Genomic DNA, 19,508 nt, shown 5'->3' on the forward strand with positions numbered 1-19,508 from the left:
CCTCCCTCAGCAGCATCTTCACAGCGCTCTACATCACAGTGGGAGAGAGTGAAGGGGTTAATAACCAACATGAGGTCTACCAGCTTGAGACACTCTCCAAGAAGAACACCCTCCAAGACCAACCAATCAACTGCCGTGACATCTTTAAGCCCCTCCTCCTTGGCAGAGAGACACCAATCAGAAGAGTTCTGACCAAGGGAGTCGCTGGCATTGGAAAAACCTTCTCTGTGCGTAAGGTCGCTCTGGACTGGGCAAAGGGTTTGGAAAATCAAGATGTCATTCTCCTGGTTCCCTTCTCATTCCGGGAGCTGAACTTGGTCAGAGATGAGCAGCACAGTCTTCTCTCATTGATCCATGTTTTCCATCCAACGTTGAAGAAGGTCACAGCAGAGCAGCTCGCTGTCTGGAAGGTTGGCCTCATCTTTGATGGTTTGGATGAAAGCAGGTTGTCCTTCAACTTCAACAATGACATCATCACTGATGTCACAGTGACATCATCAGTGGACGGGCTGTTGACAAACCTCATCGAGGGGAATCTGCTCCCATTGGCTCTCATCTGGATAACCACCAGACCTGCAGCAGCCAATCAGATCCCTCCTGCATATGTTGACCTGGTGACAGAAGTACGAGGGTTCACAGACCCCCAGAAGGAGGAGTACTTCAGGAAGAGATTCAGTGATGAGGAGCTGGCCAGCAGAATCATCTCACACATGAAGACGTCAAAGAGCCTCCACATCATGTGTCACATCCCAGTCTTCTGTTGGATCAGCGCTACCGTTCTGGAGGACATGGTGAAGACAGACGAGACAGGACAGCTGCCCACGACCCTGACTGCCATGTGCTGCCACTTCCTGTTGGTCCAGACAAAGAGGAAGGAGCTGAAGTATGATGAGCCTCATGAGGGGAAAAAAATAAACAAGCAAAGAAACAGAAAAGAGAGAGAGAATCAACAGCAGATCATGGAGAAGGACAGGGAGGTTCTTCTGAAGCTGGGTAGGCTGGCGTTTGAACATCTGGAGAAAGGCAGCATCATGTTCTACCAAGAAGACCTGGAAGAGTGTGGTCTGGATGTGAAAGACGCCTCGCTGTACTCAGGAGTGTGCACAGAGATCTTCAAAAGAGAGGGCGTGCTCTTCCAGAGAGCAGTCTACTGCTTTGTTCATCTGATCATCCAGGAGTTTCTGGCTGCAGTCTACCTGTTCCACTGTTTCACACAGAAGAACATGGAGGTACTGAAGACATTCCTGGGATGTGACAGAAGGGGAAATGATTACACCAGTGACATGTCCTTGGAGGACTTCCTGGACGCAGCCAACCGTAAAGCCATAAAGAGTAAGAATGGTCACCTGGACCTGTTTCTCCGCTTCCTTCATGGTCTCTCACTGCCGTCCAACCAGAGTCTGTTAGGAGGTCTACTGGTTCAGACACAGAACAGTCCAGAGAGCATCCAGAGAGCCATCAACAACCTGAAGAAGATGAATGATCCCTTTTCCTCTCCTGACAGATGTATCAACATCTTCCACTGTTTGATGGAGATGAACGACCACTCAGTGCATCAGGAGATCCAACAGTACCTGAAGTCAGGGGACAGATCAAAGACAGAACTGTCTCCGACCCAGTGTTCAGCTCTGGCCCACATGCTGCAGATGTCAGAGGATGTTCTGGAGGAGTTGGACCTGGACAAATACAACACATCAGACGAGGGGCGACAGAGACTCATCCCAGCTGTGAGGAACAGCAGAAAGGCTCGGTTAGTAGTCATGTGAATAGAAAACTTAGAACTGAAACAATGGACTGTATCTTCACACCACTACACTATGATAGTTAAATCAACAGTGATACGCACGCACACACACACTCACGCACGCACGCACGCACGCACGCACGCACACACATACACACACAAAGGTTAAGTCAGCGCTCAGCACAGCCGTTGTGCATATAACCACACACAAGCACATGACACACAAACTGTGTGCAGCCAGCAGCAGTCAGCAAGTTGATCAACCACAGCAAATAAAACAAATAATAATGGGCAGCTGCCAGTCAGACCTTACCTTTCAGAAATGAACACAGCGGGCATTACTGTAATGAGCCTCTGAAAATCCTCTTGTATAATCATCCTGGTTTTGGGTAAATGAATTCCTCTAACTCTGTGTGCCCTTCTCTGACGGTGGTGGACTTAATGGTGTTTTTTGGAATTCTTTCTCCTTCACCGCCTCTTTTTGTACTCACAGCCTAATAATCTTTATTACACATCTTTTTTACACATTTGCTAGTTATACTACCTGTCTGTGCTTCCTGTTTACTTGAGTTCAGACTTGGCGGGTTGAGTGGGTGTGTGTTTACCAGGGCAGGGCAGCTGTTTGGGCATTACGTGGGCGCCTCTCCCTCCCCCGAAGCGGCTTCAGGTGAAGTGATTGGCACATTTTTTAATAGCTGCATGCACCGGGTTGGCCAACACTGCCGCTGTCAGTTTTTCTTTTCTTTTTTCTTTTTTCCCCTTCCTCTCTCCCTCCCTCCCTCCCTCCCTCGCTCGCTCGCTCTCGCTCTCTCCCTCTCTCTCTGTCTTTTCCCCAACACATTTTCGGCGCCTCTCAGAAGTGTCGCTCTAGGTAGTTGACTAGTTTGCCTGCATATACGCGCCGGCCCTGCTTCCATCTGACTTAAAACACACCTCTTCACCCTAGCATTTGAGCCCTAGACCCCTCCCTCCCTGTGCCTTTTATCTGTCATTGTTTTATATCTTAAATGTTTTGTTTTTATAGCTGTTCTTACAAGGTTTTAAATGTTTACACATGTTTCGATTGTTTTTGCTTTGTATTGTATTTGTTTTTACTGCGTTCTCATGATGTACAGCACTTTGGTCAACCTGGTTGTTTTTAAATCTGCTTTATAAATAAATGGACTTGACGTGTGTGTGTGTGTGTGTGTGTGTGTGTGTGTGTGTGTGTGTGTGTGTGTGTGTGTGTGTGTGTGTGTGAACGTGGTCTGATTGACCACCTCTAATTACAGACTTGTTGGCTTTGGTGAAGACTTCACTCAGGACCACATGAAAGTTGTGTCTTCAGCTCTCAGTTCTAATCCATCCCATCTGAGACACCTGGACTTAAGTTCCAACCACCTGGACCTGGATCTACTGGGTCTACTCTGTGCTGCACTGAAAAGTCCTCATTGTAGACTGGAGACTCTACGGTGAGATTAATTTACAATCATTATTTCCATCAGTGATTTATCATGTGATTATAATATGAATATTGTGGCATGAATAATGTTGATATCATAGTAACACACATTGACTGGGATAATGAGGAGGTACAGTAACTACAGTATGTACATGTTCACTAAATTCACTCAAACCACTCAAAGACTGTCTGTCTGTATCAGGGTAAAAACAATCCAAGTGGTAATATCACAATGTAGCTCTGTTACTAGTAAAAGTAATAAATACACTTTATTACCAAATACTCATTATGCAGAATGCCCCCTTATTATGTTTTCAAAATTTGTCGAAATAAAAAAAAAGTGTATAATAGGTGATAAAATAGCTGGTTTATGTATATTACAATAATCTAAATCAGATCTGAAGTAAATGGTTACTAAAGTTTTCAACTAATTAATGAGTAAAAATTACAGTGTTTGCCTCTATAGATGTAGTGCAGTAGAAGTATAAAATATACAAAGTTGACATAATCAAGTAAAGTAAATAAAGTAAACTAAACTTGTACTTCAGTACAGAAGTTGAGTAAATGTACTTAGTTCCATTCCACCACTGGTCTGTATCGTCTCTTTCTCCAGCAGATGTCCTTCCTGTGTCTGTGACATCAGCAGTTATCAGCTTCACTTGTCTTAAACTGTCCATCAATTGACAGAGATGCCCACGAGTCTCGTGGTCACGAGTCAAGTCGAGTGCCGAGTCTTTGGGGGGCGAGTCGAAGTCGAGTGTCGAGTCTCTGGGGGACGAGTCGAGTCGAGTCTCAAGTCTTTAAGTGGCGAGTCCGAGTCGAGTTACGAGTCTTTATATACATATATATCTTTTTTTTATTATTTTTTATAATGATCTAGCCTCCAGCTGAAAAGGTTAGATGGCGCATCATGATCACCCGGTACTCACAGATACAGCTACAGCAGCAGCCAGCAGCCATGGCAGGCTAAATTAGGAAAGACACATGCTGTATGTACTCACAATCACGCTACGGAGGCTGTTAAATGTTCCACGATTAATAATAATGGATCCATTTCCCCCAGAAAACAGCTCTGAAGTAGACCTCCTGCCTCTCCTTCCTCGGTGAAAGTTCCTTGGAAGCAACGCAGTTATGTCCAATAGTAGCAGGGTCCCCGGCCGTCCGATCATCATCCAATGAATAAAATAATCCCAAAACCAGCCACACTTCAGTTGCTTGCTTGACACTTAAATCCTTTTTGTAGACCTTTGTAGCTATCTGTACTGACATTTTCCTAAGACAGCTTGAGCTAGACAAGTACTCAAATGTTGTTTTTAATAGGAATTGCGAAGCAATCACAATTTTTCTTTTTGAAGAAGCCGCCAGAGCTGGACCATAGGAGCTGGACAGTAAGCAACATAACACTTTACTGCAGTTACTGCCGTAAAACGTATCGCTACTTAGCGACGTGTACTCTCAGTGGGGATTGGACCTGGGAATACATTTTACATCACTGTCGTAAACGTTTGTTGCCGGCGTATAATTAATATACTATATTAATTAACCCTCTAAGGCCCGCATTAAGAAATACTTGAAATAAAAAATTGAAAAAAATCAGATGGTGTTGTAGGAGTCCTATTAACACATTGACCGCCATTTTAACATACCTCCGTACTCCCACCTGCCATTCGTCTCCATAGACTTCCATGTAATTGGGTGTGCACGGATCATGCACACCCATGCCTAGATAATGCACCACGTGTGTCCACATTGCTCACAGCTTTCAAACAAAAAAATCCGAATGGAAATCCGTTCAGGCATTCATGAGATAACAGCCACTATGTTTAACAAAGATGGCTGCCAAAATGGCTGCCATGCTTGAAAGATGGGGTTGCTATGGGGGTTAAACATGCAATTTCGCGATTGCTATCATGCCTACTCCATTTTTTGGGGTCAAAAAAATTTTTTGAAAAAAATTTTTTTTTGAATTTTTTATTTTTATTTTATTTATTTTTTTAATTCTCGGGACTATCGGGCCTGGCGGGGAAAGACATTGGAATAATCTCGGGACTATCGGGCCTGGCAGGGAATGAGTTAAGAGGAAAATGTAATGTTTTTTTTCAAAAAAATGTTTTTTGTAAGATTTTATAGCCATAAATCAAAAATCATAAATCATGCTCTAATTTACATATGGGGGATATTTTTCACAATAATAACATATGTACATGTTCTAGACATTCTAATGATCACCAAAAAAAATAGTACAGGCATTTTACTTATGTTTTTGTGAGGTATAGCTTCCATGAAAAAGTGAGATGTTGTTCGTCAAAACTCTGGAATTTCAGCAGGTGTGGCGGGTGTGAATGTCAGCCCCTGTGGGGGGTATTTATTATATGCAAATATTGTGGCCAATGGCATTGTAATACTAAACAATAGAATCCAATGGTGGTGTTTAGGTGGTAGGGGGAGCTAAAATAAAATGATTTAAACCTTTTTTTGGATAAAATACAAACGTTGTAATATTACAACCGTGGGCCTTAGAGGGTTAAATTGTATTGGCAAGTGCATGATTGTATTCATGATCACTCCTTTACTGTATTAATATAAACAGACAGTATGTCAGGATTGATACATTACTTAGTCATTGATACAGCATCATTTTCAATAGCAGTTTTAGTTAAGATATAAATAAAAAAAATTAAACGTGGTTCAACATAATCTTTATTCCAAAATAAAGCTTTTCTTTTACTTCTTTAGCATAAAGTTTTTTTCCCCTTTCATTTCCACTCCCCTCCTGCTTTTTTAAAAGCTCTTGTTCTTTTTTAAAGTTACTGCAGTGCTGTGAAGAATCCTGACAGCACAACTGTAACATTACCGGCATATTTGGCATAACTTCACGTTAATGCTTTGAACAATAATTACGTGGGGTTAATTAGTAGATGCAGCTGGTGCAATTGACATCATGAAGAGAAGAGCCCACCGGAGAAAAAAGTGAAACCCCGACGCTAGAAAAGCACTGTCTCACGGAAAATCCTATTATCTTATCAAATTATTAAACAAATGCCACGTTAACTGAAGTAGAATAGCTGATGATGAGCTAAACATATGTGTTTTATTTCGCCGTTTTAATATTTAAATCTTATTCTGAAAGGCTGCATGCAGCAGCTGTCCTGCCTACTGCTGCTACTGAACTAACAGCCTAGGCCTAGGCTACTGTAGGTTTATTGTTCAGCCTATAAACCTCTCAAAATCAACTATGGCTTATATTGTTTAGCCTATAAGGCTCCCAAAAAATCAGAGTTGCAAGCTATTAATCCACCTTGTCATGGCGCGTCGGTGTCTAGATATAGATTGGAAAGACGCACTATAGCCTACGTGCGAGCGCAACAGATACAAAAAACAATTTAATAATCCTCTAGCAGTGTAACAGTAGGGCTACTGGGCATGGTAACCTCACGTTACTGCTTTAAACAATAAGTTAACTTACGAGGGGTTAATGAGCTCAGCTATTAGACCTATATAGCTGCAGCTGGTGGTAGTGGAACATTATTAATATTATTACGAGAGGAGGCTGCGCTCTGGAGAGAAACCCGACGTTAGATAAGCAGGTTCTCACAGATAATCCTATCATTTTGTACAATTATTGAACAAATGCCAGGTTAGCTGAAGTAAAATAGCTGATGATGAGCTAAACATATATGTTTTATTTCGCCGTTTTAATATTTAAATCTTAGGATGAAAGGTCCATGCAGACGCCAGACGGCTGTGTCTGCCACGCTTTAAGAGACAGACTGCGGTTTTCCCAACGGCCCTGAGCTGTGCGCGGTCCAAGTGAACACAGCGAAGCGCTCCTGGCCCCCACCGTTGCGCTTAAGTACGTTGGGAAAAACTACGCGGTCGCCGCTGTCTCCGTGCGCAACACTCAGCAGCACAGCGGCGCGCAGCCGCGCAACAGAGAAGAAAGAAAGAAGAAAGGAGAAGGAAAGGCAATATTTGTCGTGCTTGTCATGCATTATAGTGCTTAAAATAAAGATTGTTCACGTCGTGAACAATCTTTATTTTAAGCACCGCTCATAAGACTTGTGAACTTAACGAGTCTTATGAGCACGAGTCAAGTCTCGAGTCTTTGAGGGGCGAGTCCGAGTCGAAAAAAAATCGTCACTCGAGTGACCGGAAGTCGCGAGTCTTTAACTCGAGTCCCCATCTCTGTCAATTGACCTTTGACCTGTTAGGTCTTATGTGTATAATGAAGCAATAAGCCACAAGAGGCATGTGGTTACCCAGTATTTTATAACGTCTGAAAGGCGTGGTGAGACACAAGCGAAGCTGAGTGTCTCCAACCCTCTCAGCCGTTATAAAATACAGGTAACCACATGCCTCGCGTGGCTTCTTGCTTTTCTAAAACCGTTACATATGTCAACATGATAAATCATAGACATGTACCAACTAAAACTGTTCTATTTCACTAATAATTCACTACAAGGTCTGCAAGAAAGTAGTTCCCAGCTACAAGAAAGTAGTTCCCAGCTACAAGAAAGTATTTCCCAGCTACAAGAAAGTAGTTCCCAGCTACAAGAAAGTAGTTCCCAGCTACAAGAAAGTAGTTCCCGGCCAGGCTGCAGAAACACCTGTTGCAATCAGAATGGGTTATACGGGGGGCGCTTGGTGTTTTTACAAGCCCCGCCCAGAGGCACTCAGTTACGGTCCTATGTGTGTGGGTGGAGCTTATAAGCCCCGCACGGCAGGATTTGAGAGAAAATCAAGCGCTCCCTTCTCTAGTTCAGCTTCACAACACTGTGGAAAGAAATAATGCACCTGGGTTTGATATAAACTGATTCAAGGTGTGGATTATCATGTCATTTAGACACTGGTTTAATCAGAAACCAGCCAATCAGAATTAAGTATTGGAACTAACCATTTAGAAACTCTGTTTTCAGTCTCTTTGCTGGATCATCTGTTTTCAACATGTTGCTGTTTCCTGTCTGTTGCGAGATTAAGTAAAGATTATTTAGTTCATGTTACTCTGTCTGGTTTTCTATTCTAAAACCCAGACAGTCCATCCAGACCAGGTCCTTTAATAGGTGGTTGTAAGCAGGTTCTCAGAATAATGTATTTTATAGCAGACAATCAAACATTGTGTGTTTTATTTCTCATTTAGACTGATGAACTGCTGGTTGTCAGAGAGAAGCTGTGAAGTTCTGGCCTCAGCTCTCAGATCTAATCCTTCTCATTTGAGAGAATTAGACTTGAACTTCAACGTGTTGCCGGTGTCTGGACTGAAGAACTTCTCTGGACTGGAGTCTCTGCAGTGAGTAGACTTGGACTGTGTCCATGTTGGTTAGTGCAGTGATTCCCTTGTTTCATGTTCCAATGGCATAACGTCTATTGTGCTAGTAAAAATATACAGGCGAAATACGTAAAATAAGCTGGGCTTGCAAGATTTCATTAACACTAGTTACTTTGCTGATCTAAATTATAATATGTTAAAACATACATAAACCACTTTAGCCCTATTTTATACCTTGGCTATTTGAAAATAGCCAAGCTACAAGCTCACAACGCGTCACATCGTGACACGTTGTGAGCTTGTAGATCTGCTATTTTCAAACATTTTGGACTTTTACTTTTAGTATTTTAAGTAGATTTTGATGCCAATACTTTTGTACTTTTACTCAAGTAAATTTTGAATTATGGACTGCTACTTGTAACAGAGTACTTCTACAATGCAGTATTGATACTTTTACTTAAGTAGAAAATGTACTTTTTCCACCACTGCATTTTTCCACATAAAGTTTATAAAGTCATCCTCACCAGTTGTTCACACAGAAGCAAAACTGCTGTGAAAAAACAGTGCTCCTGTGTGTGTGTGTGTGTGTGTGCGTGCGTGCGTGCGTGCGTGCGTGCGTGCGTGTGCGCACACCGACTCTGTGAAAGACAGAAGATATAAACTCTCTCCTTGCTCAATAAAACATAATGTCTATATTATCTGCTCCGTTAAAATTCAAATAATGACAATTTAAATTAATCCACCTTGATGCAACATTCATTGCACTCCTTGTAAACTGAGCTTTGCCACGTTCATAAAGTTATACTACAGTAGCCTAGTAAGGAAAGGGTGATTCACCTTTTCAATCACCTTTTCTAATCAAAACACATATTTTTCTTTTGCAAGTTCCCACAATTTTAGCAAATTCCCGTCATTTCACTAGTAGCAGAAACACTGTAGTGTCAGGTAGTGGAGACGTTGTGTTAGACAGTCAGACATTGATGCATTGTTGTTCTACTTCCTACAGAGTGAAACATGGGGGAGAATTCTGGAATTCTAATCCTAATCCTCAACTCCTCTCAAGATGTGAGTATCTGTCTGTCTGTCTGTCTGTCTGTCTGTCTGTCTGTCTGTCTGTCTGTATTTGTATACAGTGTGTTATCCTCTGTTGGCCCCTCCCTCCCTGGATGCTGTCCTGAAAGCTCTTCAGTAGAGCTTCCAGTGAATGCAGGAGGTTTCTCTGCTCTTGGCCTGGTCCTTCACACCAGCTGATGCTTGTTTACAAAACACTCCCTCTACCTGACACACCTTCTGTAATGTTCAACCCTCCTTCTGCCACACATTCTGCTTAATGTCCCCACAACACACTGGCCCTCATTTATCAACGTGGTGCAGATAACCTTTTGGCGTACACCGAAATTTAGGCAAGGCTCGGCATTCATCATTTCAACGTGACTTTGACGTTGGCGTAGGGTAGGATCAGATCTCACGTCAAGTTCAGAGGTGGTGTAGGATTCATCTTACACCTCTTATTCCATTGTAGACATGCGGGCCAGCATTGTCTAACTATCTGACAGGCAATGGACACATGTATCCACTCGAAAATGTATATCTCTAACACACTAATAAATAATCCTGTGAAAATATAACATTTTATAAAATATATATACAACCAGCTACATCATGGACATGCACGCTGATTTTATTTCCAAGTTACAATGACAAGCAATTAAAATCTAGCAATGGAAGCAATCCACATTAAGTGCTTTAACACTAACAGTCTATTGCAGATCTGGCTCAGAACAAGCAGAGATACGAACGCATGCAAGAGCATTTTCGGGACCAGCTCGGCGTCGCTGTAATCTCACATTTTCGTGGACTGTGAGCCTCCAATTTATACAGTGACGTGAGTCCTTTATTAAGGATAAAACCTGAAGGTCCAAACCTGGCTGTGCCCAGCCCAGCGCACGCTGTGGATGATTTATTTGGGGGTCCACGGCCCACCGGGGAGATGGCTAGCCCGTGAGGGAAATATACTGTATATACCGGTACATGATTGCTATAGTTTAAGCACTCAAACGTGCATTGCACTCGTCACAGATATTGGGTTACATTTATATCCAAACATAACCGTGGGGTCTCTCAATGTATACAGTAGCTACTGTACACTATGCTGGAGTTAATGATGAAACCCGACGCTCCACCTGTGCCCACAGCGCACCATCTTCCCCGTGGGCGCCGTGGATTTATTTATGCCACCTGGAGATCACTCAACACCAGCCAGCCTTCATCCATCAATGCTTAGAGCCTCATTCATTCTTCAACCACTGCATTCAGATGACCTTTTTTTTTGCGTCCATAAGGTTATTATTATTATCCATGACGGAGGCGATGAGCCGACTCAGCGCCGTTATCGAGTTATGTGAATAATGTAATAATAATAATAATAACTTTATCACCGAAAAAAAAAAAAAAAAGCCATCTGCGGTGGGCAAGCGGGGACGCGAACCCGCGGCTCATGGACCGAAAACAGAATGCCTTAACCGCTCAGCCACCAAACTACAACTTTGAGTAGGGTATTCAATATCTATTTATAGGAAAGAAAAAGCCTAACGTGCGTTGTTGCTTCTTGCGTTTCTGCCGTTCACTCGGTGACATGGACACTACATCATTTCGGCTTCATATGAACGCTTGATAAAAAAGGCAAAACGCAACGGCAATATCCCGGGACCTCGCCGTTTTCTCTACAGAGCGTTACCATATGTACGGGGCCTTAGTTTCCAGGATATCTGTCATTAACCCTTTCAAAGCCACGGGGAGCCCCTTAATGTTAAAACCGTACTATATCGCACATCCCAGCAGGGAGTCTCAGCCACGCCGTACTTTCCCGGACTTAGTCATTAAAACCGTAATAAATGATTTTGATCCGAAAATCGGCGATCGTCTAACCTTCCCTAGTCACCACTCGTGCATTGATAGCTCATGCACGGTCTGACATGAAGCAGAGGTGACGTCAGCTCCTTTCCTTCTCCAAGGCTACTCCCAGCCATTCGTTTGCTGTCTGTACCCTGGTGCTCCTACAGCAGCCATGCTAGGGGCTATGCTAGCGAAAATTTTCAGTTCTGCTTTTGAGTCACACATGGATTATTTGCGGGGACATTTACGTGAAGGGATCGCGCACGCGAAACGCACGGGGAGATCGATGATTGGCCAAAACCCCCATTCTATCCCAACGGAGAACCAGATAATCACGGTGAGTTTATGACCTGGGGGGAAAAAAAAAGAAAAAACAACGGCGCTGTCCAAGAAGGAAGGGCGGCGGGCTCATGTTTATAAACATAATATTATGTCTCAGATCACAATACAATAATAGAAATTTCACGGCTAATCTACCAACCACCATTCTATTTCGGACGGCAAAGTGTTAAAGGACAACTCCGCCCTAAATCACTTCTAGGCTAATTTTCCTACTTATATTGATCCAAAAAGACCGTCCATGGGGTCTATTAGGCAATAATTCCCCTGTTGTCCAGTTTCCCCAGCAGAACCCAGCAGCTGTCATAGCATAGAGTGGAGCCTATAAGCCTATCACTTTGACACTATTTGTTGTGGTCAAAAGTGTTTTTATTTTTCATGAATGTGGTACTAGTTGTCCTTACAAACACATCCATGTCATCGTTGTCCCACACAAGCCATCACACTCTGCTAACAGATGTTATGCTTTTATGTGTTTTGCCAAGTCCTGGAAAAGATGCCCTGTGATTGGCCAGTGCAGTCACTTTGATTGGCACTTGTGCCGAATGCTCACCCCAAAACATTATTTATGAGATTGTGGTGGCTTGTGTGGGACAACCAAGGCATGGATGTGTTTGTAATGACAACTAGTAACACATTCATGAAAAAGAAAATCACTTTTGAACACAACAATTATAGTGTAAAAGTGATAGGCTTATAGGCTCCACTCTATGCTATGTGTGTGTGTGTGTGTGTGTGTGTGTGTGTGTGTGTGTGTGTGTGTGTGTGTGTGTGTGTGTGTGTGTGTGTGTGGTTTGTGTGGGACGTGGACATGAAGGGAAGTTTATTAGCTTTCCTTTCGTTGTTAGGACGCATTCCGCTTGTTCTGGCCGTAAAGTCGGGCATTTCAAGAATATTTAAGGGCGTGTTATTTAAATTTCAGCCTGGGCATTTATCAAGGCTGAGATCAAATGTACTCCAGGTGTGTCTTTAGGAAGTGTTCATAAATGCCACTTGAACTTGGCCTACGCAAAATTTGGGAAAAAAAGAATTACTGTTTTTTACACTCCATTGATAAATGAGGGCCACTGTCTCCTCCTTTCATTTGGCTACAGACCTATATTGTACTTTTTACTCCACTACAATTATTTGACAGGGTTAGTTGATAGTTACTTTTCAGATTAATAAAATAAATACATAAAAAATACACACAGAACCACTTAAAGCCTATAATTTGGCTTTTCAAACAAATAGCAGATTTGCAAGCTCAAAACGCGCTGCATCTCAGCACGTTTTGAGCTTGTAGATATGCTATATGAAAAGCTCCACTGGCTGTCTGTCCGTCCTTCTGTCAGTCAGTCTGTCACGTCACGTCACGTCACGTCACGTCACGTCACGTCACGTCACGTCACGTCACGTCACGTCACACTTTTGCCCTACTCATATCTCTACCCCTATCCATGCTAAACTTTGCACACACACTCCTTGCCTGCCAAACCACAACCTCCAGGACCCCCGGAGCTCCAGGGACCCCCTGGCGCCGCTGCCAAAAAGTGCAAAAATGACCAAATGACCACCCCAACGGGGCTGCTCACGGGGAATTCCCGGGGACCACCAACTCCTGGTGCTCCAGAACGGATGCAAAAGTGCTCGCGCCACCTACCGGCAGACCCCCACCACCTACCTGTGGACCCCCACCACCTACCTGTGGACCCCCACCACCTACCGGCGGACCCCCGCCACCTACCTGTGGACCCCCACCACCTACCTGTGGACCCCCACCACCTACCTGTAGACCCCCCCCACCTACCGGCAGACCCCCACCACCTACCTGTAGACCCCCCCCACCTACCGGCAGACCCCCACCACCTACCTGTAGACCCCCCCCACCTACCGGCAGACCCCCACCACCTACCGGCAGACCCCCCCACCTACCTGTGGACCCCCCCCACCTACCTGTGGACCCCCACCACCTACCTGTGGACCTCCGCCACCTACCTGTAGACCCCCGCCACCTACCTGTAGACCCCCCCCCACCTACCTGTAGACCCCCGCCACCTACCTGTAGACCCCCCCCACCTACCTGTAGACCCCCCCCCACCTACCTGTGGACCCCCCCACCTACCTGTGGACCCCCACCACCTACCTGTAGACCCCCGCCACCTACCTGTAGACCCCCCCACCTACCTGTAGACCCCCGCCACCTACCTGTAGACCCCCCCCACCTACCTGTAGACCCCCCCCACCTACCTGTAGAACCCCGCCACCTACCTGTGGACCCCCGCCACCTACCTGTAGACCCCCCCCACCTACCTGTAGACCCCCGCCACCTACCTGTAGACCCCCCCCCCCCACCTACCTGTAGACCCCCGCCACCTACCTGTAGACCCCCACCTACCTGTAGACCCCCCCACCTACCTGTAGACCCCCCCCACCTACCTGTAGACCCCCCCCACCTACCTGTAGACCCCCGCCACCTACCTGTAGACCCCCCCACCTACCTGTAGACCCCCGCCACCTACCTGTAGACCCCGCCACCTACCTGTAGACCCCCCCCACCTACCTGTAGACCCCCGCCACCTACCTGTAGACCCCGCCACCTACCTGTAGACCCCCCCCACCTACCTGTAGACCCCCGCCACCTACCTGTAGACCCCCGCCACCTACCTGTAGACCCCCGCCACCTACCTGTAGACCCCCCCCACCTACCTGTAGACCCCCGCCACCTACCTGTAGACCCCCGCCACCTACCTGTAGACCCCGCCACCTACCGGCGGACCCCCACCACCTACCGGCAGACCCCGCCACCTACCGGCAGACCCCCACCACCTACCTGTAGACCCCCCCCACCTACCTGTAGACCCCCGCCACCTACCTGTAGACCCCGCCACCTACCTGTAGACCCCCGCCACCTACCTGTAGACCCCCGCCACCTACCTGTAGACCCCCGCCACCTACCTGTAGACCCCCGCCACCTACCTGTAGACCCCCACCACCTACCTGTAGACCCCGCCACCTACCGGCGGACCCCACCACCTACCGGCAGACCCCGCCACCTACCGGCAGACCCCCACCACCTACCTGTAGACCCCCACCACCTACCTGTAGACCCCCGCCACCTACCTGTAGACCCCCGCCACCTACCGGCAGATCCCGCCACCTACCGGCGGACCCCCACCACCTACCGGCAGACCCCCACCACCTACCTGTGGACCCCCGCCACTGCAGCCCGCTAAAAAGGCCGTAACTCGGGCCCCCAGCGAGAAACGGGGCCGGCATCTAGGGGGTACCCAGGCGGACCCCGCAGACCCCCACGCCGCTTTGAAAAACATATGGGAAAATAGTCTAAGGTAGCCGATCTACAAGCTACTGCTCCACTCCACGGCCCCTGGTGTATATATGTGACCTGACGGTCAATTATCTCCCCATTAGGGAGTCTTACTGGTAGATCTGCTATTTTCAGAGCACAACACCCGAGCTGAACCAAACATAAAATGACTTGTCTTTTAGTTCTACTGGATCTCGTCTCCACTAGTCCCTCCCTAACATTTTAGTCTACTTTTATTTATTTTTACAAAATTGTCAGTAAATTTAGTCTTAGTTTTAGCCATATTATCTTAAATGTGTGTTTAGTTTTTATTTAGTTTTCCACAGTGAAAAAAGTTTTTTTCGTCATAGTTTTAGTTTAGACAAAATCAACACTAATAGCCTATCAATCATAATGAAAATAGACGTTCTTACAAGCAATTTCTACTTAAAAACAGGGCATAATAATTCATAATAAATAAATGTTTTCTCTTCCTACAAATGTAGTGGAGTTAAAAGTACAATATGTGTCTTTGAAATGTAGTGAAAGTCACAAGTATCCAGTAATACAAATACTCAGGTATTAGTACCTTAACTACACAACATGAACTTATTGTGTACTCAGTTACTGTACTCAGTTACTGTAAACCAATGTCTGTCTGTCTGTCTCTGTCTCTCTCTCTCTCTCTCTCTCTCTCTCTCTCTCTCTTTCTCTCTCTCTCTCTGAATATTGTAATACTTTTTAAATATTAAATATTTGTAATGTTTCCTGTCTTGTTCTGTCATCAGACTTCCATCGTCTCACTCTGGATCCAAACACAGCGAGCAGAACACTCTGTCTGTCTGAGAGCAACAGGAAGGTGACTCGGCCAGAGGGGAAGGAGCTTCAGTCATACCCTGATCATCAGGACAGATTTGATGAGGAGTGTCATCAGGTTCTGTGTACAGAGGGTCTGACTGGACGCTGTTACTGGGAGGTAGAGACGAGTGGAGATGTTAAGATAGGAGTGGCTTACAGAGGAATCAGCAGGAGAGGAGAGGGTCCTAATGGACTTGGGGACAATGATGTGTCCTGGAGTATACGCTGTTGGGGAGGCGGTTACTGGGTCTCTCACAATAGTAGGGAGACTTTCCTCCCTGTTGTTTCCTCTGCCAGAGTAGCAGTGCATGTAGACCATGCTGCTGGGACCCTGTCCTTCTATAAGGTGTCCTCTGACTCACTTGAACATCTTTACACCTTCCAGTCCACATTCACTGAACCACTCTACCCTGGGTTTGGGCTTTATAACCCCTCCTCCTCCTCCTCCTCCTCCTCCTCCTCCTCCTCAGTGTGTCTTTGTGAGGACAGATAATGTCTCTGATGAGTTGACATCAACCAATATGGTTGTTATGGATGTGTGTTTGAACACAGGAAGCATTTTGGACATCCAAGGTTTCCAGCCAACAGCAACATAGTTTATGTATATATTTATATTTTATATGTCTACAGTACAGTCAATACTGCAACATAGAAATACTCTGATAAAAGTAAAAGTCCAGAATTCCAAGTAAAAGTGCAAAAGTATTGGCATCAAAATGTACTTAAAGTTGTGATTTCACCAACTAAAAATATGATGAAAAATGTCTGTCGACTTCCTTTTTTCACTGACTAAATAAAAGCTAAACAAACACTGAGCTATGATGACTAAAACTAAGACTAAATATAGAATTGTCAATTTCGTAAAATGTCAGGGAGGGACTATTAGTGGAGAAGAGATCCAGTAGAACTAAAAGACAAGTCATTTTATGTTTGGTTGCTCTCAGGTGTTGCTCTCTGAAAATAGACGATCTACAAGCTCACAACGTGACGCAGCGCGACAGGTTGTGAGCTTGTAGATCTGCTATTTTCAGCACACAACCAAGTATAAAATCAGGCATGCCATCATGGCCGCCAAATAACATTTTAGTCGACTAAAACTAAAATAAAATCAGATGACAAAAATATGACTCAAACTAAATGGGGGGTAGGGGGGCTGTCTCATAAGGATGCAGCTGCAGTACACAGTTCTCCCTTACCCAAAGTGGTGGCAGTGTCTCAATCGTGGGCTGGAATGTGTAGGCGTCAGTGTGTCTCTATAGAATCAATGTTCAATTTCAATTCAAAGAACTTTATTGGCATGAGAAAACATATGTTTACATTATCAAAGCAATGTAATGTCACACTGCGGTGCTCTAGACATGTTCTCTGTCTACTGTCTCCCCTCTGCTCTGTATGGCTAACACATTCAAGTATCAAATTAAATGTTAAACACTTCATCTATTTAGAAAACAAGAAGGTATGTTGACTAAGACAGTCCATACATTTGGAAACATATTTTTACTTCAATATTGTCTTCAGTTCATGTAGGATTATTTTAAAAGTAGGCTAACTACAGTTGAATTGCAATGTGACTTCTATGGGCTGGCTTGCAGTGCACCGTTCTCCCTTACCCCAAGTGGTGTCACTGTCTTAATTGTGGGTGTGAATTTGTAGGTTCCCGTGTGTCTCTATAGATGCCTTAACAATGCAGGCGCAGGTCTGCACCAAATGAACCCCACCGCCCATATGATGCAATGGATAAGTGGTCACTGCATTCACCTTTAAAAATGCATTCCATGTTTATATTGCACATGATGTTGTTGCTTATGTTTAGCATAACTTCCACTGGAAGATTTCTTGTCCAAACAATACCCTGTAAGGCAGGGGTCTTCAACGTTTTCAGGCCAAGGACCCCTTAGTTGAGAGAGAGATGAAGCAGGGACCCCCACAACCCATAGATTCCATATAGTTTCATTGTTTGACGGCACAATCATCAGTGTATTTTGGTTTCATGTCAATTTGTGTTTTCAGATATTTAACCACTTGACCTGTCAACACTTAATAAACGTGACCTTTCGCTCTGTACTTAGTCTGCTCTTTTTCTCTTCTACACCAAAGCTCTTTGCCGAAAATAGCCGTGAGCTTGTAGATCTGCTATTTTTGGCTAAAGTTATCAGAATATGTACGCTAGGGTTCAAGAAGTGATTAACACTTTGCCGTCCGAAATAGAATGGTGGTTGGTAGATTAGCCGTGAAATTTCTATTATTGTATTGTGATCTGAGACATAATATTATGTTTATAAACATGAGCCCGCCGCCCTTCCTTCTTGGACAGCGCCGTTGTTTTTTCTTTTTTTTTTACCCAGGTCATAAACTCACCGTGATTATCTGGTTCTCCGTTGGGATAGAATGGGGGTTTTGGCCGATCATCGATCTCCCCGTGCGTTTCGTGTGCGCGATCCCTTCACGTAAATGTCCCCGCAAATAATCCATGTGTGACTCAAAAGCAGAACTGAAAATTTTCGCTAAAATAGCCCCTAGCATGGCTGCTGTAGGAGCACCAGGGTACAGACAGCAAACAAATGGCTGGGAGTAGCCTTGGAGAAGGAAAGGAGCTGACATCACCTCTGCTTCATGTCAGACCGTGCATGAGCTATCAATGCACGAGTGGTGACTAGGGAAGGTTAGACGATCGCCGATTTTCGGATCAAAATCATTTATTCCGGTTTTAATGACAAAGTCCGGGAAAGTACGGCGTGGCTGAGACTCCCTGCTGGGATGTGCGATATAGTACGGTTTTAACATTAAGGGGCTCCCCGTGGCTTTGAAAAGGTTAATATAAAAAAGGAGAAAAAAAGCTTCTATCACACAAAGATTTGGAGGACCCCCTGTAGTAACTCTGAGGACCCCCTGGGGGTCCCGGACCCCCTGTTGAAGACCCTAGCTGTAAGGAGTCATGTGACGTCTTCAGGGCTTTGTGTCTGTTAAGAGGTTGTTGTATTTTTGGACGTAGTCCATTATGTATGTTGATGATTGGTCGCAGTCACTGTCAGTCATTTATTTGTATAATTAAGTCAAGACTCTGAACCCCCAGTTGCTCCTGATGAGCAGTAGGTGGCGCTGTATAAATGCACCATTTACCTTTTTATGTTCTGTGCAACTTTTATTTACAAAGCCTAAAAGGCAAGTCTCATATGTTCCAATGTCCAAAGCCAAATACACAAATCATTGATTGCAATAATTTGATAGACAATCAATTTGCACTGTCCTAGTGTCTATTACTGTTTTTTATTATTATTATTGCCATGTTTTTGCTTTTACTTATGCATTATTTTAATTGTGTGTGAAGCATTTGTTGTGTGATTTGTTTTTGTTCTTTGCAACAAAGGAAGGTGACTCTGCCAGAGGGAGAGTCACAAATTATTTTACCAAATATGTTTATATCCATCAGACAATTCCCATTTACTGTGGACCTTTTTTCTACTTTTATAAAAAATAAATGTTGAATACAACCAAATCTTTGCAGTTTCCTTTATAGTGGTGTACTTTAAATCCTCAGGTCAAGCTCATTAAGTCTAATCAGCTGTGTGATTAATATGAAATGCATTATGCTGTCTGGGCCCGTTCCCATACACACCCATTGTAACTTCAAACTCCATTTTAACCAGGATAAAGTCATCAAAAACACCCTTTTTTCTGG

General features: G+C 44.5%; 1 protein-coding gene across 1 annotated transcript in view; it reads left to right on the forward strand.

Moving 5' to 3' along the window:
• Positions 1 to 19,508, forward strand: part of LOC308289853 (uncharacterized protein) — a gene marked incomplete at both ends in the record, with an annotated part of 100,147 nt that overhangs the window by 54,227 nt on the left and 26,412 nt on the right. Inside the window, 2 exons of the mRNA XM_080731622.1 lie at positions 167 to 1,750; positions 17,503 to 17,525. Of these exons, the coding sequence (XP_080587748.1) occupies positions 167 to 1,750; positions 17,503 to 17,525 (1,607 nt within the window). The remainder of the gene's footprint in view (positions 1 to 166; positions 1,751 to 17,502; positions 17,526 to 19,508) is intronic.

Source organism: Nannobrachium achirus (assembly GCF_963921795.1).
Source record: "Nannobrachium achirus genome assembly, chromosome: 1".
Taxonomy (NCBI): domain Eukaryota; kingdom Metazoa; phylum Chordata; class Actinopteri; order Myctophiformes; family Myctophidae; genus Nannobrachium; species Nannobrachium achirus.